A 25,485-nucleotide genomic window follows, 5' to 3' on the forward strand; every position below is an offset into this window, starting at 1 on the left:
TAACACTGTACTAGAATTGTACACGTTTTTTCTGCATCCCCTTACAGATGGGACATACTAAATCGTAATATCACCGGTTTAGCATTGAAATCCGTAAGTAATATAAGATGGGAAAGCGGAATAAACGCAGAATAAATATATCAAATATTTTAATGGATTTTTTTTAAAACTCCTGTCAACTATACAGAACTATCATAAAAACAAGCCAGTAAACTTCTATCGGTTGGGTTAAGTTATAAATCTAGTCTAGGGTGGGCAACCTTTTTTATAACGTGGGCCAGAATAAATTTTACGTTTTTTTCCGCGGGCCGTAGTAGTTAATTGACGCCTTCTTGTGACTCGTAATTTTTTTAGTCTGCAAATATGAAATAAATAAATAAAAAGTTAATTACTACATTTATTTCTCTTATCGTTTTCGAAAATTACAAAGAATTGGAAAAATAACTATTAATTAGTTATTTTTCCAATTTAATAATCTATTAAAGATCTCGCGGGCCGGATAGAAACTTTTCGCAAGCCGTAGCTGGCCCGCGGGCCGGGGGTTGCCCGCCGTTGATCTAGTCTACTCGTGATTCACATAATCGGGCGAGGGGGGCCGAATATCTAGCAGGCAGGCGGCTAACAGCCCACAACCGGTCCGGGATATAAAATTAGAAGCTTTATGTGTGAAGCATCCACCAGCTAAACCGGGTGACGTTGGTGCTCTGTAAAGCGCATGAGCCAATGCCTATAATCTGGCTGCTTGGAAGTTGACTGGTAGGAGGCTAACAGCTCAGAACCGGTCCGGGATATAAAGTTAGATGCTTTATGTGTGAAGCATCCACCAGCTAAACCGGGTGAGGTTGGTGCTCTGTAAACCGCATGTGCCAATGCCTATATAATCTGGCTGATTGGAAACACCTGGTTTCGACATTCCTTCCGCCACTAAATTATTCGAATATACAATAGCAACCTTATCGTTTTTTTCACATGTAGTATAGAAATTTGTAAAAGATACATAATGCAGTTATAATAAAATATTAATTTTAATTAATGCAAAGCGCGTTAAAATATGAAAATTTATATTTTATAAAATACAAGGGAAGGTCATTGGAAGGTGGAATCGGCGCTTCCATCGCTTCCAATGACGGCACGCCACTGCCGAAATGTCTCATTCCCTTGGAAATAAAATCACGCGTTTCGTTTTGAAAATGTGCGTGTGTGTCTTTTTCGTAAAACAAAATGACTGTTTTTTAAGAATTTAATTTTTAGAACAATGTCGCTGAAAGTGTATAAAAGTCATTTTTTGCTAGGGTTTGATCCTAGCAAAAATACTCAAACATCAAATTTCACTTAAAATATTCAAAATTATTTTAGAATGTGTCTACCGGACCCTCTTGGTAAGACTACCCCCACGATTAATTAGAGCCACCCCTACTATTGTTGGTCTAGTTACGCTTTTTAAATATACTTTTATCTTTAAACAGGGGAATTTTAAATATTTAAAGATGTAGAAATCTTCAAGAACTATTTAATTCCAATTTATATAAATATTTTTATTATAAAAACGATTCAAAAGATCATACTAAACCGGAAAAAAATAAACCTTCATATTTCCAAAATTGTCATTTTAATGAAGTCACAATAAAGTCTAATATGTTTGCTGTTTGCAAAAACAAAAACAACATATATATAATAACAATAATACTTTTATACATATATAGGTTTATATCATATATATTGCTATATATGTGAAACAATATAAACCTATATAAATAAAAAAATATTGTTATTATATATAACAAATAAGCTACTAATTCCTACATTGATGTCATACATTAGTTATATCTTGAACAAAGCTTTTTAAATTAATAATTATTCTGTTTTTCAAGTGGAAGTGACGTTAATTTACATTCATAAAGCCCAATTTGTTATTCTAAATGCGGGCTCATTAGCCTTAAAAAATTATCTTTGAAAAATAAATAAAAACATCAGCTAAATCCCTAATCGCTCTGTTACGTTAATTTTCGATCAAACCTGACGGATGCGTTTCTCTGTATGGCCGCGTTTCTTTATGCGACGCTCGAGAAGCGCTTTACAGCGAATACACTGGAACTGGTTTCTAATTGGCCAACACTACTCGTGACGTCATTTCACTACACACTCGCTGCATAATGCAACGCGGCATATGTTTAGGCGCTTTTAGTCGGCCCTGTGTTCCTTTTTTTTAAAAATCTATTTTAGTTTTCATTCTGAGTTGATTTTTTAAAACTGAAAATTTACGAAATGAAATTTTTTAACATGTAATTGTTCTTTATTTGAAAAATAATCAAAATTAATTTCACCGCTAAACGATAAATTTCCGAGAGAGGGCGTAATAATGAAGAGGAGGAGCGAAAGCGAAGTCAATGTGGTTTATTTTGGAGAAAAGATGTTTACAAAATTATTCGCCACAAATATTTGAAATGCTATTAGAAGTAGCAATGCACAGAACTGATTAATCAGCTTCTAAGTGAGTAGGATTATTGTAATTATTATTACAAGAATTTATATTTTAAAACAAAAGAATATTTATTTTTAAAAGATTTATTTCAACAAACTAACTCCATTATTTTACAATTAAGCAATTATTTTTAACTCTATAATAACATTTTTAATATTGAAGTGCATTTAGACGTTTATTCATTACATATAATCATAGAGCTAAAAGTGATGTGCTCAATTATAAAATAACTAGGTTATTTTAAAAATTTTTTACAATATTTTAATAAATTTAACATTTTATACAGTATTATTTATGTATGACTTAATTTATATAAATTTATATTCCTTTAGCAATGCTCAATTTCCCTGGAAAACAAATTTTAAGTGGTAGATTGTTCAAATTTATATATAATGAACTATATGAATGGCTGTATTCAGCAGACTTAATAGTTTCAGAGCTGTTGTGTATTTTTCTGCTGAATGCCCTCTACAGTAGTGATCTTTCTGAACATGTTTGGTGTTTTGACGTCACATTTGGTAAGTCTTTTGTTTACGCTACCTATCGCTACCTGAAACTGACCAATGAGGCTTTTTATTCCAATGCGGCGTCACTCATCATTCAGCAGATCCAGGTTGCTACATAACAGCTACCGATTTGCTCAGTTACAACTGTTGAGTCTGCTGAACACAGTCAATGTGTTCTTTACCACAAAGCTTAAAAACATCTTTACAAATAAAATATACAAATTAGTTTAAAGAAGGAATAAAGAATGCTAGTATTCCTTATATTTCTTGATGTAAATTTGTAATATAAACAAACAACTAATACGTACTCAAAGAAGCTGTAATTAATACTTAATTTACCCATATAGATCTATTGATTTTCTTCTGTTACAATCAGAATCTGGAAAATTTGAATTCCATATTTTTAGTAATTTGCATTCTACAAATCAAACAGTGTAACACTCATTTTACCTCTGTCAATGTTATTGAATACAATATCTACAAAACTACTGGTATAAATTAATATAAATAACCTCAACTAGATGTAAATACTAATAAACCAGCAAAAATAAAAGAAGTAAAATGAAAACAAATGTTTCCTTTTGGTTTAAATGGTCATCTTCCAACCGTATTATTGAAATATATTTTATCGCTATTTATTATTTGAAGATCTGATCAGAAATACAATTTTAAAAAATTTAATGGAAAATAACAAGAAAATATAAACTATCAAATCAAAAATAAGTTTTCTAATTATTAATATTATCATATATTTCATATTAACATTAAGATCAAAATGAAATCTCTCTGAAGAAGCCCAAATTTGTTTAGGCTAAATCAAAATGTTTTTGAACATATCCCATCTTCAGTAATTTAAAATAAAATTTGTTATCTTCTAGTAACACAACAGCTTATTTCTGTAAATGTTCAAGTATAGTATACACAAAATCCAAATGTTCTAGTGTGATGTAAAAATGCCATAAAAAGTTTGTTTTATAATACTTTCATTCTAATTTACAGATTTCTTAGCATTAAATTAATTACTTTACTATTAACATTTATCAGTAGCATGTTATGACTTCATGAATCTCAGACAAATTTGAATTAGGGAGTATAGTATTGACTTCATACGTTTTTCTTTGAAGGAATTTTTTAGGGAAATATTTTCTTATAAAAGGTTGGTGTGCAGTTCCCAGGCAATTGTTCTTTTTGCCCACAGGATAATGTGCCACTGACAGTTATTCATAAACATCTTTGAAATGTATTCTTTAATGCATCTTTTTGTACTTTTAATAATTTCCTTTACATCATTGTTATTTGTATCATCATGATTTATGTCAATAACATATCTAAATAAATGCTTTATTGTTCTTAAGCTACTTGCTTTCTCTTCTCTATTGTTTTATAGAATTGTTATATAATAATAATTTTATTTCTTTTCACATCATTTATACATTTTATTATGTTTCTTGGGCAAGACTCATCACAAGTTTTCTTTCATACATATCCTATGTTTTGGTTCTTATTTGTAAATTACTATATTTTTATTTAGTAATATTTTTTTTCTCTTTATCATCAACACTTTTATTGCTTAAAACTAAGATGCTTAATCTGGAAATTTCTTTTTTGGAATGTAATCATATCAAAATTAACTTTTTAGCATTCTTAATCAAATGTCAGTGTTTTATTTTTATAACAATATGGATATGTTAATGGTGTAAAATATGAAAATAAAAATGAATAGTTCTTACCAGTCTCCTTGACAGTCTTTGTCGAGGAGGATCCAGGGAATTTTTCCCTTGGCCCAAAGAGAACCTAGGGGCCCCTAGGTTCTCTTTGGGAATCCCTATAAAATTAACATTATTTTTATTAACAGGAAATAAAATTTTAATTCTGATGAAATCTGAAATCTATTTAAGACTGTTTTTTATTAATAAAGACACATTCAGTATATTTCATTTGTTCAAAGACAAAAAGCTAAAAAATGGGCCCCACTAACAGGTAAAAGGGACCTGCTCTATCCTTGGGTCTCATAAAACCTCTCAATGGCTCTGGTTCTCATAATTGCTTTTGGTCAGTAAACTCAATCTTCTATTCATTCTAAATTGTTGTCATGACAACCATTATCCTGGTTACTGTGACAAAGTTGGATTGTTTTAATCCAGTAAAACTACAGGGTTATAAGTCCTTTGTAGGGTTTCAGCACTCAATAGTATAATCACCAAAGTACAACAGCTTGTAGAAAATCTCTCCAAGTATTGGCCATAACTTATAGGTGCTCTATATGTCCACCTTGAGTGACATAAACATCAATTCCGTATTCAAGCTCCTGCCCTACACATTCCAACATCTCACTGTCAATACCATTGACTGCATGGATGATCCTTTCTCGCAACTGTGCTAAATCACATTGAAATTGGAGTTTCCAAGATCATGATCTTGGGGACTCAGTGCTTTCAACAGCTGTACTCAATACTATTTCACTCAAAGATGTTTACTTAGACTGATGGTCGCCAGATCTGCAATTTCAAGCTGGCTCAATTTGTTGACTTCTGAGGTCTCTGGCCAAAACTTTTTTGTTCAACATGGATCCTCTCAGCAGACAGTCCTGGCTGATCTTTTTCTGTTTTGAAACAGACAGACAGCCAGTCTGCTATCAGAGCATCTGTGTGATATTTGTTGCAAAATTTTCATTGAACTTTCACAACAAACTTGCATTTTGTGAATTCTAAGATGTAAAAGTTTCTTCTCACCAGTTCAATTGTGAGAAGAAAGCTTGTCATGACTGCTCCTAGTGACGAAATCTGAAGTGCATGCTCAAATGTTTATTATACATGTAAACTTGGAAAGATTCTCTACGTACTGATATAAGCCATTCTGCTTTGATTTCTTTGGTTATTATGCTATTGAGCACTGAAACCCCTGGAGAACTTATGAATAATCTCTGTATTTGTTCAATTTTGACCTTTGAATCTTAAAATTTCAATAAATTATTAAAAAAAGTTTATAATGAAGAAGTAGTTTCACAGTTGTGAGGATCAAAGAAAAACAACCCAATGATGATCTTATCAGAAATTGAAATATGTCAACTTTCTGACCAGAGAAAGTCAACTGATGCTTTCTCAGAATTGATTGTGACACCTTATGACACTTTTCTCTTGACTCTTAGTACCTCTGGGGAATTTGCATCTTTGACTATGACAAGGGATGGTCAATTTTAGTCAGTTGCCCATTCTTTCAGCCATTGGGATTAGTGTTTGGATTATCCTATCCAGTTTGGATTTATTTGTGTGCTTCATCTGCATTTCTGGGTGCTATCCAACATGGAATATATTGTTTGAATTTAAGGCTCAACTTCAGAGAACTAGTTTTCTGTCATCAAGAACAGGTTTTTTGTTTTTTCCAACATTTGTCAGGATTCAAAAGTATCATAAATTTGTAAATTTTCTCTCTCTCTGCAATCAAAACAAACATAAACATGAATGCTATGTCTTTCTTACAGATATAATACTTACTGTACAAACTTTATATGTTGTCTAATAAATATCTTAAATGTAGTAAATTGTGTTGAATGATTCCTTCCAACTGAATCTTATCATTTCCTATTCTATCCTGTTATCCTTAGTATCATGTATGAGACTGCATCATTGTCATCCACAAAGATGTCAAAAACTTCATAACCTACTTGGTGTCAAAATTTCTGAGTGTAATCACTTACATCCAGCAACACATGTCAAATGACACAGACCTCAGACAGTTGACAAAGTAAAAATTTACAACAGACTTTTTCTTGTAGACTACTGTTGGAGATGAAGCTTTAATTTTCCCTCTTTAATCTCCAATAGCCTACTAGAAAAGATCTTTTTTACAATTGAGTAAATAGTTTTGACAAAATAGTTTTGAGTAACAACTCAAAACTATTTTGTCATTATGAACTTGTTTTTCGTAGGTTGTCACTTTTCAATAAAGGTCCTTTTTACAAGTATTTTACAATAATTGTAAATTTTACGTTTGGAATGTTTTAATTCAGTATAGTCACTGTTTTCTGAAACAGATGGCTTATTTCTTGAAAATTGACAAGTTTTAAATAGTTTCCTCTCCTCTCTATGCAGGTTTTTGGGCTTTGGTGACCAAACTACAACTCCCTAGGCCAAATCACACAGTAAATGTTAATCCAGTCCAAGAACATATTTGACACATTGCTTATAAATGATAGAAATAAGCCTGCCTTTGATATTTATGGAATATACAAAAATTTTGAGGTCTCATACCTACTGTATGACTTACATACAATTTGGCCTTCAATCAAATAGGCTAGTTTGGATACTACTGCTGTAGGGAATTATTTAGAAGCTATCATTTGTTGTTTCTTGACAATAAATAAGAGCTGAACATTAATAGATATTATATTATTAACATTAAAATTTTTTAAAAGTTTTACATTAACATTTATTGTTAAATATTAAAGTAAATCATTGTTATTAATATTAGATGTTCTCTCCAGAGCTTTTTTGCCAAGTGGCTCCCCTCATATAAATAAGGTTATTTATATTTATTTATTAATATAATATTTTGAGCAAAATTATATCCCAGTTTGAAATCAGTGGTCCTGATTTGAAATTATTGCTGTTATTTTGGCCACTTGTTTTCTAAAGAAAATATGTAAATTATTCTGATTTGACTTCTTTTTTTCTGTTAATGTACCAGATTTCTTGATTCTTATGCACCCCCCCTTTTATTTTTACTTTTCTAGTCTTAAAAATTGGGGTGCACATTAGAATCAGATACAAAGTTGACTTATGCAGTATTGTTCACTCTACTTAGCAATTCATATGTATGAGGTATGTCTGGAAAGTTTGCAAACTTTTTAAATTACACACCAACCAATAATTGAATCTGAATGCAACGTGCATGGCTCTCTACTGGCAAGTTTTTTTACGCTCTGCCAAAAACAGTTTGTTCTGTCCATATTTGTTGTTATGCCATGTTCATTTGTGTAAACACATGTTGATTGCATTTTGTGATTTTCTTTCCGTGGGTACAATTAAGTGAAAAGTTCTAAGACATGTTAGGTTCGATGATAATTTCAGTAGAACATTACCACTGGGGATGAGACATGAGTCAGTCTATGGGTGCAACATGGAAACGAAACATTAGTCATCACAGTGGGTGGGAAAATCTTTACTACAACCCAAAAAGATGTGTCAAGTTTAGTCAAATGTGGGGCTTTGCTCACTGTTTTGCTCAATTCTGATGGTGCCATTCAACAGGAATTTCTTCCAGAAGGGAAGACAGTAAATAAGGGATATTATCTGAAGGTGATGAAATGTCTTTGTGAAGCAGTGAGGAAGAAAAGACTGATTGCTTGGAGAGAACAGCATTGTGACAATGCTCCCATCCACACAACACTGCCAGTAAGTGTTTTAGTGATGCCACTTGTTCTCTAACTTCCAAATTCAATGGACTAAATCCCAGTAGGCTTCTTGTTTCTCAAATTAAAATCTTCTTTCAAACATTGCCATTTTGAATCCATTGACACCATTAAGGAAAATCTGCTAGTGGAGCTGCACATCATCCCAAAAGAAGTATTTCAGGAAGCATAGCAGAAATGCTGAATTTGGTACATAGACTCAAGATAGGACAACAAAACTGAGTAGCTTCTAGGTAGAGGCAAACTTCTATTTGCAAAGTATGCAAACTTTCTGTGCAGACCTTGAATTATGTCATCAATATACACATGATAAATGTCCCTCCCACTATTTTGGTTTTGGAAGGATTTGGTGGTCTTTTGAACTATACCAATCTGAGTGAACAACAGACCAGTTTCCTATAAAGATATATTTAAGTGCAGAGTTGTCTACTATCCTGAAGAATATTTGTGTAGCCTAGATATTTCAGTGTGATAATATGTATCTGGTAAATTTCATGCTTTATTCATACCATTGTGAGATCTCTATTAAAGTCATTGTTAAGCTATTACAATGTTGTAATTTCAAGTTTTCCCTATATTTTATTTCATATATATTTTAAAGCCATTAAATATTATTCAATTTAAAATGCAAAATACTGTATATACTTTTTGTTGTTATTAGATTTACAAAACAATTAATTACAAAAATTATTTTGTTATAATTAATGTTTTTATTAAAAAGTGTATTTTCACATTCAAAAAAGTTACAACATACAAAGTGCAGAAACATTCAGCTGTTTTGTTTTATGCCATTTGCTGACAGGTCATTAGACACTACTTGAAATACCTAGTTTCATTAGACAGATGCTGAAATATACCCCTCTTTCAGCATCTGCAGAAACAAGTTAGCATTTCAACAAGTGACCAGAAAAAGTAGACAGATTCTGAAATGAATGTTTATTATAGGATGTGCTAGCACTTAAGGAAATGACTAGGCACTTCTAAGGCAAATTTCAGCATATGAATATGACATATACATATTTATTTATGTAAACTGTATGAACATTAAATTACTAGCATTATTGTATTGATGACGTAAGTTTGGTTTATTGAAGTATTAGCAAGGTTGCGGCAGATGTTTTCAATGCAAAAATGTGTACGTCGGATGTTCAGCACTGCCATTTTGTAAGCTTAGAAGTTTGACAATGGTGTTTGGAATGTCTAGCATGATTCCACTGACATTATAAATGCCGTTGTCAAACTTCTAAGCTTACAAAATGGCAGTGCTGAACATCCGACGTACACATTTTTGCGTTGAAAACGTCTGCCACAACCTTGCTGTCGACTTGAATTGTTTTCAGGACATCATTTAGCTGATATATATAAGAAATATTTGTTTAGATCATTTCTGACTCCTTGAAGTTTTGAGTTTGATCTGACGGTGTTCAGATTTCTTTTGTTTTATAACTATAGAATAGGAATATGCATATTGAGTTATCTTCATTAATGAACATTATGAATTCTCATATTTTATATAAATTTTATTTTCATTTCATAAAAATAACATTTCAGAGAATTAAAAAAATTTTCAGAATCAAAATTCGAAAGAGTTTCTTAGTATTTTTTAAAAAAGTTTAGAATTATTTAGTAAGACTTTTAAATTACCTAAAATAACATTGGTTTTAAAATTCTTTTATAGTAAAATGGATAAATTTTTTAAAAGGTTTTGAAAGTTTAGCAGATCATTAATTAAATAGCTATTAGTTCTGGATTGACTATTGTGTTTGAATACCAATCTTTTAATACAACAATATAAATTTATACATTAAACATTTTTAGATATTTTGATTTTGGTTTAAATTATGTAACAAAATGTATTTCTTAATAATTTTTTAAAATCTATTTCTTATTATTGCTTTATTATTTATTTCAATTTTCAATAATAGTGTTTGTTACTGAATTATTAATAAATATATAAATATTTTAAAGTAATTTTTATAATGAAACTATAATAAGTAAATCACATATTAAAGATGTTCTCTCTAAAATCAAATGATTTTAGAGAGAAAACATCTTTAATATTGAAAAATGATTGATCTATAGTAATAATATACATTTTTATATAATAAAAAATTTGTTTATACATTATATATATTTTTTTTAGAAAATCAGTAGCAAGAAATCCTGTTGTGTTTTCTCTAAGCTATTTCTAAATTTTATAGTAGCCTATAGCAAAAGTTTAGATTTTATAGTTAAAAATAATAAAATAATATCTATATGTTTTATTTTTAACTTAATATTGCTCATTCATTCTTATTCCGGTGTGATGTTATATGCTTTGTAATTAATTGTAAGCAATATTAATAATTTATAGACATGTGAAATGTTATTGCTGCAAGTAGTTTTTTTTTTTTATATTGTAAATTGATAAATGTTTTTATACTATAGTTCTTAATTTATTGAATCACCATCTTTGATATTTATATAATAATATATAATATAATATAGTGGTACCCTGTACTTTGAATGATGCTTAATTCAAACTTGTACAGTACATGAAGTAAAAAAATGCCCTCAACTGCTGTGCAATCTGCTGCATACCCAAGTTGTCTCTTGCCCTTGCTTCACAGTCATATGTTTTCATTGCTTTATCTGCTTTATTTTTGGTCTGTTTGATTATATAATCAACTCATGTTAATATGAATTTTCAATAAATTCATATTAACAATTTTTTAGAGACAAGGTCTAGGTTGTCTAATTTAAGGAGCTAAGGCTTGGTAGGTGATCAAAATCTGTAAATTATAATATTTTGAATTAATTTACTAAATAAAATTAAATAAGATTATTTACAAAATCAAATTGATGTTCTAAATGATTTTCAAATCAAACAAAATGAGACAGTATTTGCTCTAGAAGTGTGGAGTGATATATCAGAATAAACAAAACAAAGCTAAAAGAAATTATTGTGACATCATCACAATGCTAGGCTGCAATTTTTAAATTAGATCATATGTTTTAAATTTATTTAATTTAAAATATATGCTCTTTACCTCAAATTAGTGTCATGCCCCTGTACATCATACTTTTCTTGATAACAGAGTCATGCTGGTCATCTATGTAACTCCGTTCTGGGAGAAATTTTTGAATTGAAATCACGTATCTTTTGGTGCAAACCAAAAGTTTATATATAGTTAATTGGGACTTCCTGTCTCTAAGCTTTCCATATCTAGTCTCTACTTTCTTCTATCTAACACCATTCTCAAGATTAAGCAAGGACAGACAGACAGACGGATGATAGTGAAAATATACAGGTCTAAAATTTTTTCAAATTGCAGCTGAATAATTGAGTATTTGGGAAAATATTTTACATCTTATCAATGCAATAAACAACACTTGTTGATGAGATGTGCTAAGGAGGATCTTTCAGGAGGACTTTCTATAAGAACTGGTCTCTATTTAAATGTTAAACACATGAAGAAATCCTGGAAATCTTCACATGGCAAACTCACTGATCAAGCACAACAACATGACTATCGGTATAAAATATGTTTTCAATGAATGTTATTTAGTTGTCCACTTATAGGTCCTATTTTAGAAAAGTCTTATTGGAAGAATTTGTTTCATATTTTAATGTATTGATACGAAAACAATTAAATTGATTAATAGGAAAATTAATCTATTCTGCTTCCTAATAGCTTATCTTGACAAATGTTTTATAAAGTATTGTAGTATAAAAAATTCATAATAATATGTTTTAGTTCATACAAGATATTTATAACTGTACTTAAATTTAAGTATATTTGCAATTAAAACTTATTTTTCCTTACAAGCAATTATTTATTGTTATACTGTCATAATGCCAGACTGTAATGTTTAATCATATTCTTAATTTATTTAATTTAAAGCATATGTTTTCCATCTCAAATCTGTAGTGTTTTGTCTTTGTACTGTACATCATACTTTTCCTGATAATAACAATCTTGCCTATCATCTATGTATTTCTATTCAGGAGAAAATTTTTGAATTGAATTCACATGACTTCTGCTAGACCAGAAGTTTGTATGTAGTTAATCAGGGCCTCCTGCCTCTAAGCTTTCCATATCTGGTTTCAGCTTTCATCTAGCTAACAGTCTTTGAGATTAAGATAGGACAGACAGATGGAATTTATAGGTCTACAATTTTTTTCAAATTGCACCCTAATCAGCTATTTTTCTCTGTTGAAGATTAAAAAAGTATAAAATACTTTTTGGCACTAAAAGAGTAAAAAGGAGCTAAATTTGGCATCACTGTCATTGAAAATGCACCTTCTTATCTTCCATTTTAATGTGCTTTTTCTAAAAAGATAATGGAATTTAAAAATATAACTGTAATTAGACTTACATATTAAATATGCAAATACATAATGCCCACCTAAACAACTTGATAAGCATGATAGAGACAACACAAGCAATTATATAAATACCCAAATAAACTTTCATTTCAACTCTCTATATCCTTTGTAATACTAAACAAAATGTTACTTTTAAATATTTTTTATAAAAATGCACATCATAATATAATCTGTTAATTTTATGTGGAACACTCATTTGAATTTTTAACGGTGTATCAATGTTTGAATTTTGTAATATTCATTGTGGAACTCATATACATTCGAAAATATAATGTAAAGTTGTAGCATTGACTTGATGCTGGTGTATTAATAGGTTGAAAACATTTATCTTATTCTCAAACCAATATAAAATTTAATGTATACAATTGTTTTTGTGATTAGTTTATGAGTACCTTAGAATTAATGATGTCAGAAGTGGGCTGTGAATGAGGACATTTGTTCCCCACTCTCCAACCATGGAATATGATCTTGTACTACTGACAGCTTTCTTCTCAGGTTAACATCTCAATGTTTAGCAGTACAAATGCAAACAAATCTGATATGATGACTAGGGATTGCAATTGCTGGATTCCTCATCCAGCAATTCAGCTGGATCCAGCGCTTTCTTCGGCCTGCTGGATCCGCAAATACTCAATTAACTTTCTAAATAATGGTGCAAAAGTCTACGTTGTCATGTTGCCGCTTTGCTAACTACTAGACTGCTACTAATTACTTACTCACTACTTTACTAACACTAATAATTAAATTACTTATAAATAAACTATACCTTAATCAATCCAGCAAAATTTAATAAAATAATAACGTATTCAATCGCTTTTAACAATCTTCCTCGGTTACAAAAAAATACAACATTAACTATAGAACATAAAATGTGTTCGAAATAAATATAAAAAGAATAGTGCTTAATTACATCCCATTTTTAAACATGATACACAGATGTACTGCCAGGTCTAAGAATTTTCGCATTGTATATTGACGTAATCGCACTGTTTTCAAACTTTTAAGAAACGATAAAAAGAAAGAGGATCGGAATTCAACAACAAATATATATTCGGTGCCTTTACACAGCCAACGTTTGAATTCCAAGCTTGTTTATGTGGGTGCAATAATGCGCAGTTTAAAACAAAGGCTCAGGAGCACAAATATACAATCAGTAAGGACCTTGACAACACTGCGCTGGCATCATACGCAAGACAGAAAGATGTTAACGTTCAATGGGATCAAGCGGCAATTATAAAAATGACAACGAATAGGCAAACAGTCAAACATCTTGAGAGATTGGAAATCTGCAAGGTGCACATGACAACTGGTTGTATAAACCATAGAGATGCGGACTCATTGTCTACCGTGTGGAGATCCTTTTACATTAATTAATGTTATTAACAGACAATGCTGGTTTTGTTGTTATATCTTATATATATATTTTTTCCTCCACTATTTATTTTGTTTATTTATCTATATTTTGTCCGTTTGGGTGTTTTTTGTTAATTTTTATATTTATTTCGACACATTTTATGTTCTATATTTAATGCTCTATTTTTTTTTGTAACCGATGAAGATCGTTAAAAACAATTGAAAACGTTATTATTTCATTAAATTTTGCTGGATTGATAAAGGCGTAGTTTATTTAACTTATTCTACTTCCAGTACATAGTTTTATATACTTATAAATAACTACAGACTAATATGTAGAGCCTATATAAGAAAACTGGTAAGACTGATAGCCACTTAGCCACTGATTATCCGTCCTTACATTATTATAATATATTAATATGAATTAATTAGTAGAATTACCTTTGCTATTATTTAACTTAAAGATTGCATTATAATTATAATCTAACTAAACATTTAAAGTTAATTATCTCTATCTCAAGTGTTAAACCGAACCAAAGTTAAGTTTTCTACCTAAACGTGTAAGAAGTTTTACTGGTTTATAGTGACCAGTCTAAATAATATAAGCTTCTTAAGTATTTTTTAAAAATACTTTTTAAAAAAAAACATAAATTGCTGGATAGATAGATAGACATTCATTCATTCATTCATTCAATTTTTATTAAGGTGCAAACGGGCATACTCAGTACCATCAAAACATAGCTGAGTGTAACATTTTTACAGTATTTATGGTATATAAATACAAAGAAAGAATTAACATCTAGATGGAATGGTTGTATCATAGTTGTTACATGAGTTGCAATGAGTAATGGAATTACAGAAGATGAGAGTAAGTAGTTACATAAGGCATAATTTATACAAAAAGACAGATTGAATTACTGGTATTTGTTTACAGATCGACAGAGTAGAATAGATGGTGAAGATTGTTACGATACATGGTAGTGGCATGAGGTGGGGGTACCCTGCCAGAAGGCCTGGCAAGGTTACAATATAGGGTATTTCCAGTAGACATTTCATTCCAACTAGACTTTAGGATAGGATGATACAATATTACATTAAGAATAGTTAAATTAAAAATAAATTAAACTTAACCTAAAAAAAAAATTAAAGCATGACAACCAAAGAAAGTTAATGAGCCAAGTGTTCCTGTATGAGTAGCGCTAGATGTTTGTATTATAATTCCAGGATACGTAGTACAGATGGTGATATATTGAATGCACGTGGCCGTATGGCGATGGCATTGTGAGATGCCGTAATACAGAGAACACTTGGAATGGTTGTCATAGAAAGGCAGTGCATAGTATGGTGCATTCTGCACTGCAAATTAATATATGCCAGGAGACGTCGATTGTCGACTAGCATAGTTTATTTCATTTAGTTGTCCAAAAGTTCTTGCAACGATTGTAAAGTGGGTGTTCCAAAGTTACAAAGATCCTGATAGCATTTTCTTGGGAAACATTCGAGTAAGGCTCACAAACTAGTTGAGCCCTTAGATATAGATGTAAAAGGGTTTCTTGAATTCAAGAACTTGAGTCTTGAAGCAGAGTATACCATAAGAGGTGGTCTTTCCAAATAAGTGTATTAGTAGAGTTCTAGATAGACAGATAACACTTTATTGCACCAAAAATACATCCACGCTGAATCTAGCTGGAATGATTTCAATCCAGCAAAAATCCAGCTGGATTGAAAACACTGCTGGATTGCAATTCCTAATGATGACATATCAAGATATTTGAAAAACATTTTCACAAGAAAAAGAAAATTAGTACCAAAACTATGTCATTGTACCACTAGGGCATTTTTGGCACTGCAGGCAGCAAACATTTTATTTGTAAATTTTTTAAAATGTATAATTAAAGAATTTTAAATATTAAATATAGACAATAATAGATATGTTATCTATATATCTATAATTGATAATGAGAATACTGTATTATTTTTTGATATTATATTGTATGATGATAGAATTTAATTATGTATATTATTTTTTACTTTAGATGTCTATACAAATTGTTGGATGGATAGGTTTGGTGGTCATTTTATCTGTGTCCACATTTAGTTTTCAGCGATGTATTCTCTTCCTGATATGTACTTTTGTGAGTTTAATTGGGTAAGAGCTATATTTTTAATTTGTTTGTAATTTGCATTTGGATGTACTGTACAATAGTCAAAATTCATTATTAAAGAATTTTAATCTAAATATAAAATGAATCATATTGGGTTATTTCTAATATATAATTAGGTTAAGAATTTCTTATATTGTGATAAGTTCTAATCAATAATAAATACAATAAAAGTTTTCTAAAACAGATGCTTTACAAAATGGAAACATGTCTAAGTGGAAAATAAATCTTAGAACAAAATGATTTTCTATGTAAAATACAGGATGATCACAAAGTCTTTCAAACAATTTAAAACAATTTAACAGAAAAGTCGATAACTTGAGATACAGTTTTCAGCAATAAAACAGACAGTTCTTATTCAGGCTTCAATACCTCTACACAAGCATCATTTGTAGCACCCAGCATAGCCAATCAATATTAAATCTCATACTATGCATTATTGAACATGCTATCCAAATTGTTGCTATAGATATCAGTGTTCACAGAAGCTTTAACATAACACCACAAAAACTCCGGAGGTATAAAGTCTGGTGATCAGGAAGGCTATAGAATAGATCCATCTGCTAATTTGTTGTGGAGATCGAGGTAAAGGTCCTGGATTTGATTCAATCCCAGCAATTATTAATAAACACCTTATTAAATCCAAGGATAATCTATTTACAAATATCCACAGCTTTAAATCTACCATGTTTCAGCTATTTAAAGTTTTCCAATTCACTGATACACAATTAACAAGCTCTGTTTAAAAGTTCCCCAGTACCTCCGGCGACCAGCGCACACACCCGTAAATTCGTTAATCTTATTAAAATAAGAAATATAAATTTAAATGATTAGTTTTATTTCACAAAATATTTTTTTATTAAGTTTTTTTTGTATTATAAGTGTGTTTAAAAATGGTAGAATACATCTTTTGTAATTAGAAACTGAAAGTATTTTCTATATCATTTAGGAAATGTAATGCAAAAAGATTTATGACTTTTATTTGAAGTTAATAATTTATTTCTTAATACGGTTTTAACCCTATGGAAATATGAATATTTTTGTTTTTTCTGAATTATTAATATGACTGTCATTTAAACTTTATATTTTGACACAAATATATATTTTTCTTTTTCAGATTTTTTATGGTTTTATTTTTATCACATAAGAAAACAGCACAAGTATGTCAGAAAGTATTACTTAATTCAAGACTTGAATTGCCAGCTAAAGGAATTAAACAAGTAAAATACTTCATTAATAATTTATCATAAAAATTGAAATAATTGTATTTAATCGTTATTCTGTAATGTGGTGTTCTGTAAATTATACTGCATTTTATTTTTATTTAATTCTCTACTTTTCAATATTTTTCTTTGTAATTAATTGACCTGATTGTAACTTATATATATGTCATTGTCATGGTGCGTGTATGTATCTATATATATATATATTTATTTATTTATTTATTTATTCACTATGACAACATAATACAATAAAACTTGCAGGAAGCAGAAACTTGTGAGAGGTGGAAAATTAGTTATTTAGTATTACTATTAAATTTTCTTACAGAATATTCTGTCTTAGACAGAACTTAATGTGATGAAAGATGTGTTTTATATCTCTTATTAATTTATATTAGTAGGACCTGTCAAAAAAGGAAACTTAAACTAATATTAAATTAAACATTACACAAAACATTAAGAATGAAATCAAACCTCTCAATATTATTTTGCTTATATGACATTGGCTTAGGAAGTAGTTTGATTAAATAATGTCATAATTGACATTAACAAACTCATAAATTGTTTCCAAAATACAGTGGAACCTTGCATAATGAGTGTTTCGCATAATGAGCAAAATAAATTGTGAAAAAATGACTCACTTAACAAGTGAATTTTCTCATAACAAGTGGCTAGGAAAGGGGAAGTCCTGGATTGTGCGCATGCTCCATCTAGCACTCGTTCAGCTAGCATCTTAATGTCGCTTGTGATAACACATTTTTCCAAACTTTTTCCAACACATATTATGTATAAACATCAACAACCATAGCCCGTTATATAATAAACATGCCAAATGATATGCCAAATTCTTGGGCTATGTAAAGGCTATAAATAAATATTAGAAATTAATTAATTTGACTAGAAGTAAGCAGTTATGCTGCCATCTCGTATTAAATTTAATGACCAATTCCAAATTAAATTTTTAAAATGTCTGAATTAAAAATTAACTATTTATAATTATTAAATTTAATACGAGATGGAAGCATAACTTCCTACCTCTAGTCAGATTAATTAATTTCTGTCATTTGGTGTATTTATCAAACATATGTGTTTTTTTTTTTCCTGCAAATCGAATTCGCATTTCAGGTTGGTTTATTCCATGCTAGAAGAAAAGATGATGATTCACGCTCCTTAACAATGTTTATTGTATAATTTTCTCTGAATAAACATTATACATGAAATATTTGAGTATATTTTTTGGCATGGAATACATTATTGTATTTTACATTACTTTCTATAGAAAAAATTGTTTTGCTTAACAAGTGTTTCGCATTACAAGTAAGACTCTGGAACGAATTATGCTCTTTAAGCGAGGTTTCATTGTATAAGATTTGTGATTTAGATTTTAACAGCACACTGATACACAAACTACAGCAACAGTCATGGACAAAAGCCTATATTAATATCTGACAACAAAATGAAATACGATTTTAAAAAAATCTAGTAAATTTTACTAATTTTGAATAAATGCATTAAATCTTACAACAAATATAAACATTTTTCAGTTTGTAAAAATGTCAGTGAAGAGTATCTGTTATTTTTTAAATTAGGATAGAATCTTATGATTAGATTGATTGACTTTTTATATCTTAGGAAGTTTTAATCTTGTGAATTTTAACATGTATCCAGGTGCAAGAGATCTTTCCAGCATTGCATGAGTTTGTACATATGGTATATTATTTTGATACGTGCTTCTTGTCCTTAATTACTTATATTATGCTTTTGTTCACTTTGGACGTTCTTGTGAACTAGGACTTGTTTTACCGAGGAAGGAGAATCACACAATTTAAAATTAAAATATCTTTAATGTAACTTAATCCCATATGCCACTATATTTTAGCATTTTGGGCCAAAGTCTTTCCTCAGTAGTCATTATGTTTTCTAGTTATAATTTTAAAGAATTACACATTAATTTATTTAAAATTTTTTAAAACAATTATATTTACAGCTTTATATTTTAACATACCTATACAGTCTGTAAAGAAATTATAAACTCAAGTGAAAATTTTCTGTGTTTTAATTTCTTTTCATCCACAGTCAATTGTTGCTATATGAGATGATTTTAATTAGTCTTAAGAATATATAATGAAATAAACAAGTCTTTGTATTGTATCATTTTAATAAACAATCAAAAATTTGAATTGTTATAATTTTTTGTTATAAACAATTTATAAACTCAAGGGTGATTTAGTAAGTTTTTAATACTTTGTGGATCCTCCATTGTTTTCAATTACCTCTACAGCTCCGTTTAGGCATTGAATCAAGCAGGTTTTGAATGTCACATAGTTTAATTTTGTCCCAGGCATTATACAATGCAACTGTAAGCTCATCGGATGTGTTGTATTGTTTTCCATGGCGATAAACTAATGCCACAAGTTGACTCTAAAGGTTTTCAATGGGATTAAGGTTTAGACTATGTGCTGGCCAAACCATCACTTCAATTTTTTCATGTGAAAACCACTTTGTAGTACTGGCTGACTTGTAAACAGATGCATTGTCCTGTTGATAGATCCAGTCTTGACCACCAATGAGAGGACTAAATGGGATTAGATGTTCATATAACATAGCTTGGTCTCAGAATTCATTCGCCCATTAATAAATGCCAAACCTGTTTTCCCTTCATATCCGATTGCTGCCCAGATCATTACTGAATCTCCACCTTGTTGTCTACTGGATTTGACCCTGGGATTTTCTTTCTTGTATCATGGCAATGATATGCTTGGCCATCCGGGCCGTCCAGGTTAAACTTTTTCTCATCTGAGAAAACTATTTTTCTCCATTCAGTTGTCCAGGTAACATGATCTTTTGCCCATTGCAGCCTTGTTGACTGATGTAACTCTGTTAGCTTTGGTTTGGACTTCACTTTCATAAAGTTTATTGTTTTATTCTTTCTCAAGCTTTTCCACACAGTTTGATGGGACACTGGAGTTGGTAAAACTGCACCTATCTCACAAGTAGACAATGATTCATTTGTTGCAAGACTAGCAATGCAGTGATGATCACGAGGCTGCAGACTTGGTTTTCGTCCTGTACGTTTAATTCTGCTATAATTATCACCCTTTTTTTAGTACATTTTGTACTGCAGTTTGAGATCTTCCAAGTTTTGAAGCAATTTTACGAGTTGGCCACCCTTTTCCCTTAAAGAAATAGATTTTTCGTATTTCACTTTCAGTTAAGGTTACTCCACTTGGCATTTTTGTCACTTTTTTAGTTTGAATTCATAGACTCACCCAAAATGTTACACATACTAATTTACATAAATACATGCATAGTGGATTGTTCCATTCAACGGTAATAATCAGTTTTCACCCTTGAGTTTATAAATTGTTTACAACAAAAAATTACAACAATTCAAAATTTTGATTGTTTATTAAAATGATACAATACAAAGACTTGTCTATTTCATTATATATTCTTAAGACTAATTAAAATCATCTCATATAGTAACAATTGACTGTAGATGAAAAGAAATTAAAACACAGAAAATTTTCACTTGAGTTTATAATTTTTTTACGGATATGTGCCGCTCACTTGCCAAATCGATTAACTCCATAAAATAAAAAGTGGAAAAAAATATACATTCTTTCTTTTTTTAAAATCCCTTTTAAAATATAAATTCAAATATACATTGTAAAATGTATTATTGTAGATGTAACTTTTATTTAACAAGATATAAAATATACTATAATTGTTGTTGTTGTTATGATTTTGGTATGATGGAGGGTATTAATTGATTTGGCAAGTGTAATAACATCAAATGCAGTCTTCACATGGTTTTTATTATAGAGAAACTTCATTAACATACATTTTTTTTATTAAAGATTTTTTTTTCAAAAATGAATACTGTTCTTGTTCTGTTACTGTTACAGTGGTTGTTTTATTTTTCTTTAAATTGATTATTCAGCAACATAAATGATGTCTTCTTCATCAGCTGTATTTGAGGTCTCATCATGTTGATTTGTTCTTAAATTTTTATAAGAATCATGTTTCATATGAGGAATGAAAAAAATTTTTAGCTTCATCCATTTTGATATAATGGTATAACTTTTCTTTTTTCTAAAAACAATTGCCACCAAAATTAAAACAATCATTCAATAATCCACAAGTATATTTACTTCTGCAGCAGTTGGACTGTAACTAACTAATTTATTTTACTTACTTTTTGTGATGAGATAACATTAAATAATTTACTGTTATCTACATGGCAGTGGTCAGCACACACTGCAATTGCAATGCTGCAGTGTGTGCTGGCAGATTTATGTTATAGAACAGAGTTAATTAGTTTGGCTTCTGAAGTGAATAAAATTTTTTTGATGGCCAACAAAATTTTGTCATTAGGTGGTATTGATCCTTATTATTAAGGAAACTAATTATGAATATAAAAAGTTACAAGTATATCAAGTGCTTTAACCCTAAAATTTAAAAAAAAAATTCAAAATGTGGAGTTATATGAGTCATTCACAAGCCAGATCAATTATTTCTTTCAACATTTTCATTGTATACATTTTGATATGTGTTTCTTCTAAAAAGTCTATTCTGCAAAAGTCTACTCTAGAAACATTGAAAGAAATATATATAGGTATGCTAAAATATAAAAAGTTCTAAATACAAATTTTTTTTAAAGGTACTTTTAAAAACTTTTATATAAAGTAATTTGTAAGTTTTTAAAATTGTAATTAGAAAATGTAATGACTGCTGAGGAGAAGCTTTGGCCTTAAATGCTGAAATGTAGTGGCATACAAGATTAAGTTACATTAATAATTTCAAATTAATATATCTTTATTCTCTTCCTTTGATATAACAAGTCCTAGTTCACAAGAACTTCCAAAAAGGACAAAAGCATAATATATGGTATATTAATTCCATTATGGTATTTACAAAATAAATAAATTCAAAAAAGGGAGATGAGTAAATTATGCAGTAGCTTTGAGACAATGCATAAATTTTCCAAACATGCAAATAAAAATGCCATTGTGATAAATTGTGTAGCAACACATGATGCCAATGTCCTTATAAAAGAGCCATCAATCCACTTATTCACAGAGTACTGTAATAATGTCGTATATTCTCAATTATTATTGTAAAATGCTTATACTTTATACTTTATGGAAAAAAGAAATGAAATGCATATAAGCAGTGCATAGACTTTATGAGCACTTTCAACTGCACTAAAACTAACACATGACAGTAATGTAAATCTGTAGTGCAGTCAGAGATCACAGTCAAGATCATCCTTGTCTTCACTGTCATGAAGACAAGGATGACAAGTTTTTATGTACTTCCATGTAAATCCACATACAAGCATATATGAACCAGCACAAATACATGAAATTTTTTGTGCCATGACATTTACTCTTTCAGCAGTTATCTGTAATTGGCATAACGTGCAGGGGATAATAAACATTAATTTGACTGGTGCAATGTGTTATTAAATTTATGCCAGGGTGAACTACAACTGCTTGAACACATTAACGAGGTTGTGGCCGAAGTTTTAAACATGAAAACATGTATGTCGGACATTCAGTGCCTCTTTCCCGTAAGCCTAGAAGTTTGGCTTCCAAGCACCATTGCCAAACTTCTAGGCTTACAGGAAATGTGTACGTCGGTGCTGAACATCCGACGTACACGTTTTCACATTTAAAACTTTAGCCTCAACCTCGCTATTTTAAGGATTACTGAGATGCCAGGATGAACTACAACTGCTTGAACACATTTTAAGGATTACTGAGGCACTTTTTTCCCTATAAAAAGTAATTTTCATTATGTGCACCATAGCTGCAGGATGCAAAATATGCAACCACAAAAATTTTACACTTGCCATTTGACATAGCATTTGGAGTGAGCAGTTTTGGAATAAGGAAACAATTCTTATTTGTTGATTGTACTTGGACTAATTATTGTTATCTTAATATCCTACACATGATGTCCCTAACTGGATAACTGTTAAAGTGAACACAATGTGTATTTATTATTCTGAATAATTTTATCTATCATTTGCTTTGACTACTTTCTTTAGATATTTTTAAAAAAATAAATAAATTAAATTTTTAAATTTTGCATTCAAAATAATTTTTTTATATGTTAAAAAAATATCTGTTAATTAGAAGGTTAATTAGTTACAATGTAGGATTAAAGATTACATAAAATTTTGGATGTTATTTATTATTTCAGAGTTTTATTTTTAAAATAGATCTTAGATTAGAATTAATTTCTTTAATGGTTTTAAAAACTTAAAAATAAACATGTCTATTTAAGTTATAACAATGTTTCTTTTAGGTTAAGGTGTCATTTCTTTGAATTTTGTATTTGCTAATATCGAATTTCCTGAGCTTTATTTTTTCTTTTGCTGCTGTTTTCATTTTCTGACAATAGCCTAAAATTGTTTTTTATAAACTGAATATTGCATTCCAGCTCATAAATGAAATTTTAATTTGAAATTCTATGAATTTTCATTGTGTTTTTGATTTCTACTAATTTTTTTTCTATAATAATTGAAGTATATTATGTCTGTCTAACTTTTGTTGATAAAATTTTGAGTTCTCATAAAAACATTTTATATAAAGATAGCAGATTGTATATTTCCTATTTATCAGAAATATGAACATTTAGGATCAGAAAATTTTCTAATTTATTTATGAGCATAGAATTCTCTACATAGAAATAAATTCTGTTTACAGTTCTACCTGGTGCTGTAGTAGTAGTTTGTTGTTTATTGTGTTATTTTACTACTAATGTAATTTTTTGTGCTAATAAAATTATGATGATAAATATTATTTGATTTATTACACTCACAAATACAATGTATATTAGATAAAATAGTCTATTTTTATTCTTATTTTAAGTAATTTTTCTGTAGATAATTCTACACTATTAGAACTAAATTTCATATTGATTTTTTTTTTTTTTTTTTAATATTTCAAAATTTTTATACATATTTGAAATTAAAACAAGCAAATCTGCTTATGAAATCATATATTATTTAAATCAGTGATAACTACAGTTAATTAATGTTCTAAAATAAATAAAAAAAAGTTTTAATTTATCAGATTATTGTAAACTTAAATATGTTTTTTGTTAACTGAATTAAGTGATAAGATTTTTTAAATATAACTAATTATATAAATGATTTCAGGTTATTAAAAAAATAGAAAAACCTCAAAAACAGCTAAAGCATGATCGACGTTTGACTGGTGCTAATATTATTGATGAGCAGTTACAAGAAGTAAGAAATTAATGTTAAATGCTTGAATAATCATTTTTCAAAAAGACTTTATTTTTGAAAAGGAAACATTTTTAATAATAACTTTATTAATTATGTTTTAACATCATTTAATAGTTTAAATTTTGAACTACTTTCATCTTTATTGATGAAAGGCTTTTTCAGATAATAGAGCACAAAACACAAACATGGAAGAATGCAATAAAAGTTTGAAACTTTGTGAACATTTGCAAATGAAATGTTTAAAAATTTCATCGGCATTTTTAGTTTTATGTGTATTTAACATAAAACTAAAAGTGTCTGTGATAGTTTGATCTGATACTGTGCCAATAAATAACTAACAAAACAAAGTAATGACATGACTTTAATGACTGTAAAAATCTTAAAATGTTATCAATACTTAATTTTAAATTTTCAGACAAGTTAAAATACAAAGGTCAAGCTGAAAGTTTCCGGATACAAAGTAACAACAAACAGGCTGTTTGTTGTTACTTTGCATCCATCATCACATCTTCTCAAAGTACTGTTGCATGTGGAAGAACCAGTTCTAGAAGCACTGATATAGTCTTCCTCTGAGATGTCTGCCATGATGTTTCTATACATAGCAACTTTTCTGGACTCCTAAAATGAGATCTCTTGAGGACCTCCTTGGCTTTGGGAAACAGAAAGAAGTTGCAGGGTACTAAATTTGGACTATAAGGTGGATGGATAACCAACTGCACTTG

At 29.5% G+C, this 25,485-nt stretch overlaps 1 protein-coding gene across 2 annotated transcripts in view; it reads left to right on the forward strand.

Annotated features, from left to right (window-relative positions):
- Window positions 1-25,485, forward strand: part of LOC136977542 (sorting nexin-13-like) — a 154,165-nt gene that overhangs the window by 79,287 nt on the left and 49,393 nt on the right. Inside the window, exons 2-5 of one of the 2 annotated variants that reach the window (XM_067273040.1) lie at window positions 2,420-2,491; window positions 16,157-16,269; window positions 17,400-17,502; window positions 24,674-24,763. In XM_067273040.1, coding sequence (XP_067129141.1) covers window positions 16,157-16,269; window positions 17,400-17,502; window positions 24,674-24,763 — 306 coding nt within the window. In that variant the 5' untranslated portion in view covers window positions 2,420-2,491. Of the gene's footprint in view, window positions 1-2,348; window positions 2,492-16,156; window positions 16,270-17,399; window positions 17,503-24,673; window positions 24,764-25,485 lie in introns of those variants that run through there. The other variant, XM_067273038.1, reaches the window with a different exon arrangement.

This window comes from Centruroides vittatus, unplaced genomic scaffold, assembly GCF_030686945.1.
Source record: "Centruroides vittatus isolate TY-2023 unplaced genomic scaffold, ASM3068694v2 contig_460, whole genome shotgun sequence".
In the NCBI taxonomy this organism is placed as follows: domain Eukaryota; kingdom Metazoa; phylum Arthropoda; class Arachnida; order Scorpiones; family Buthidae; genus Centruroides; species Centruroides vittatus.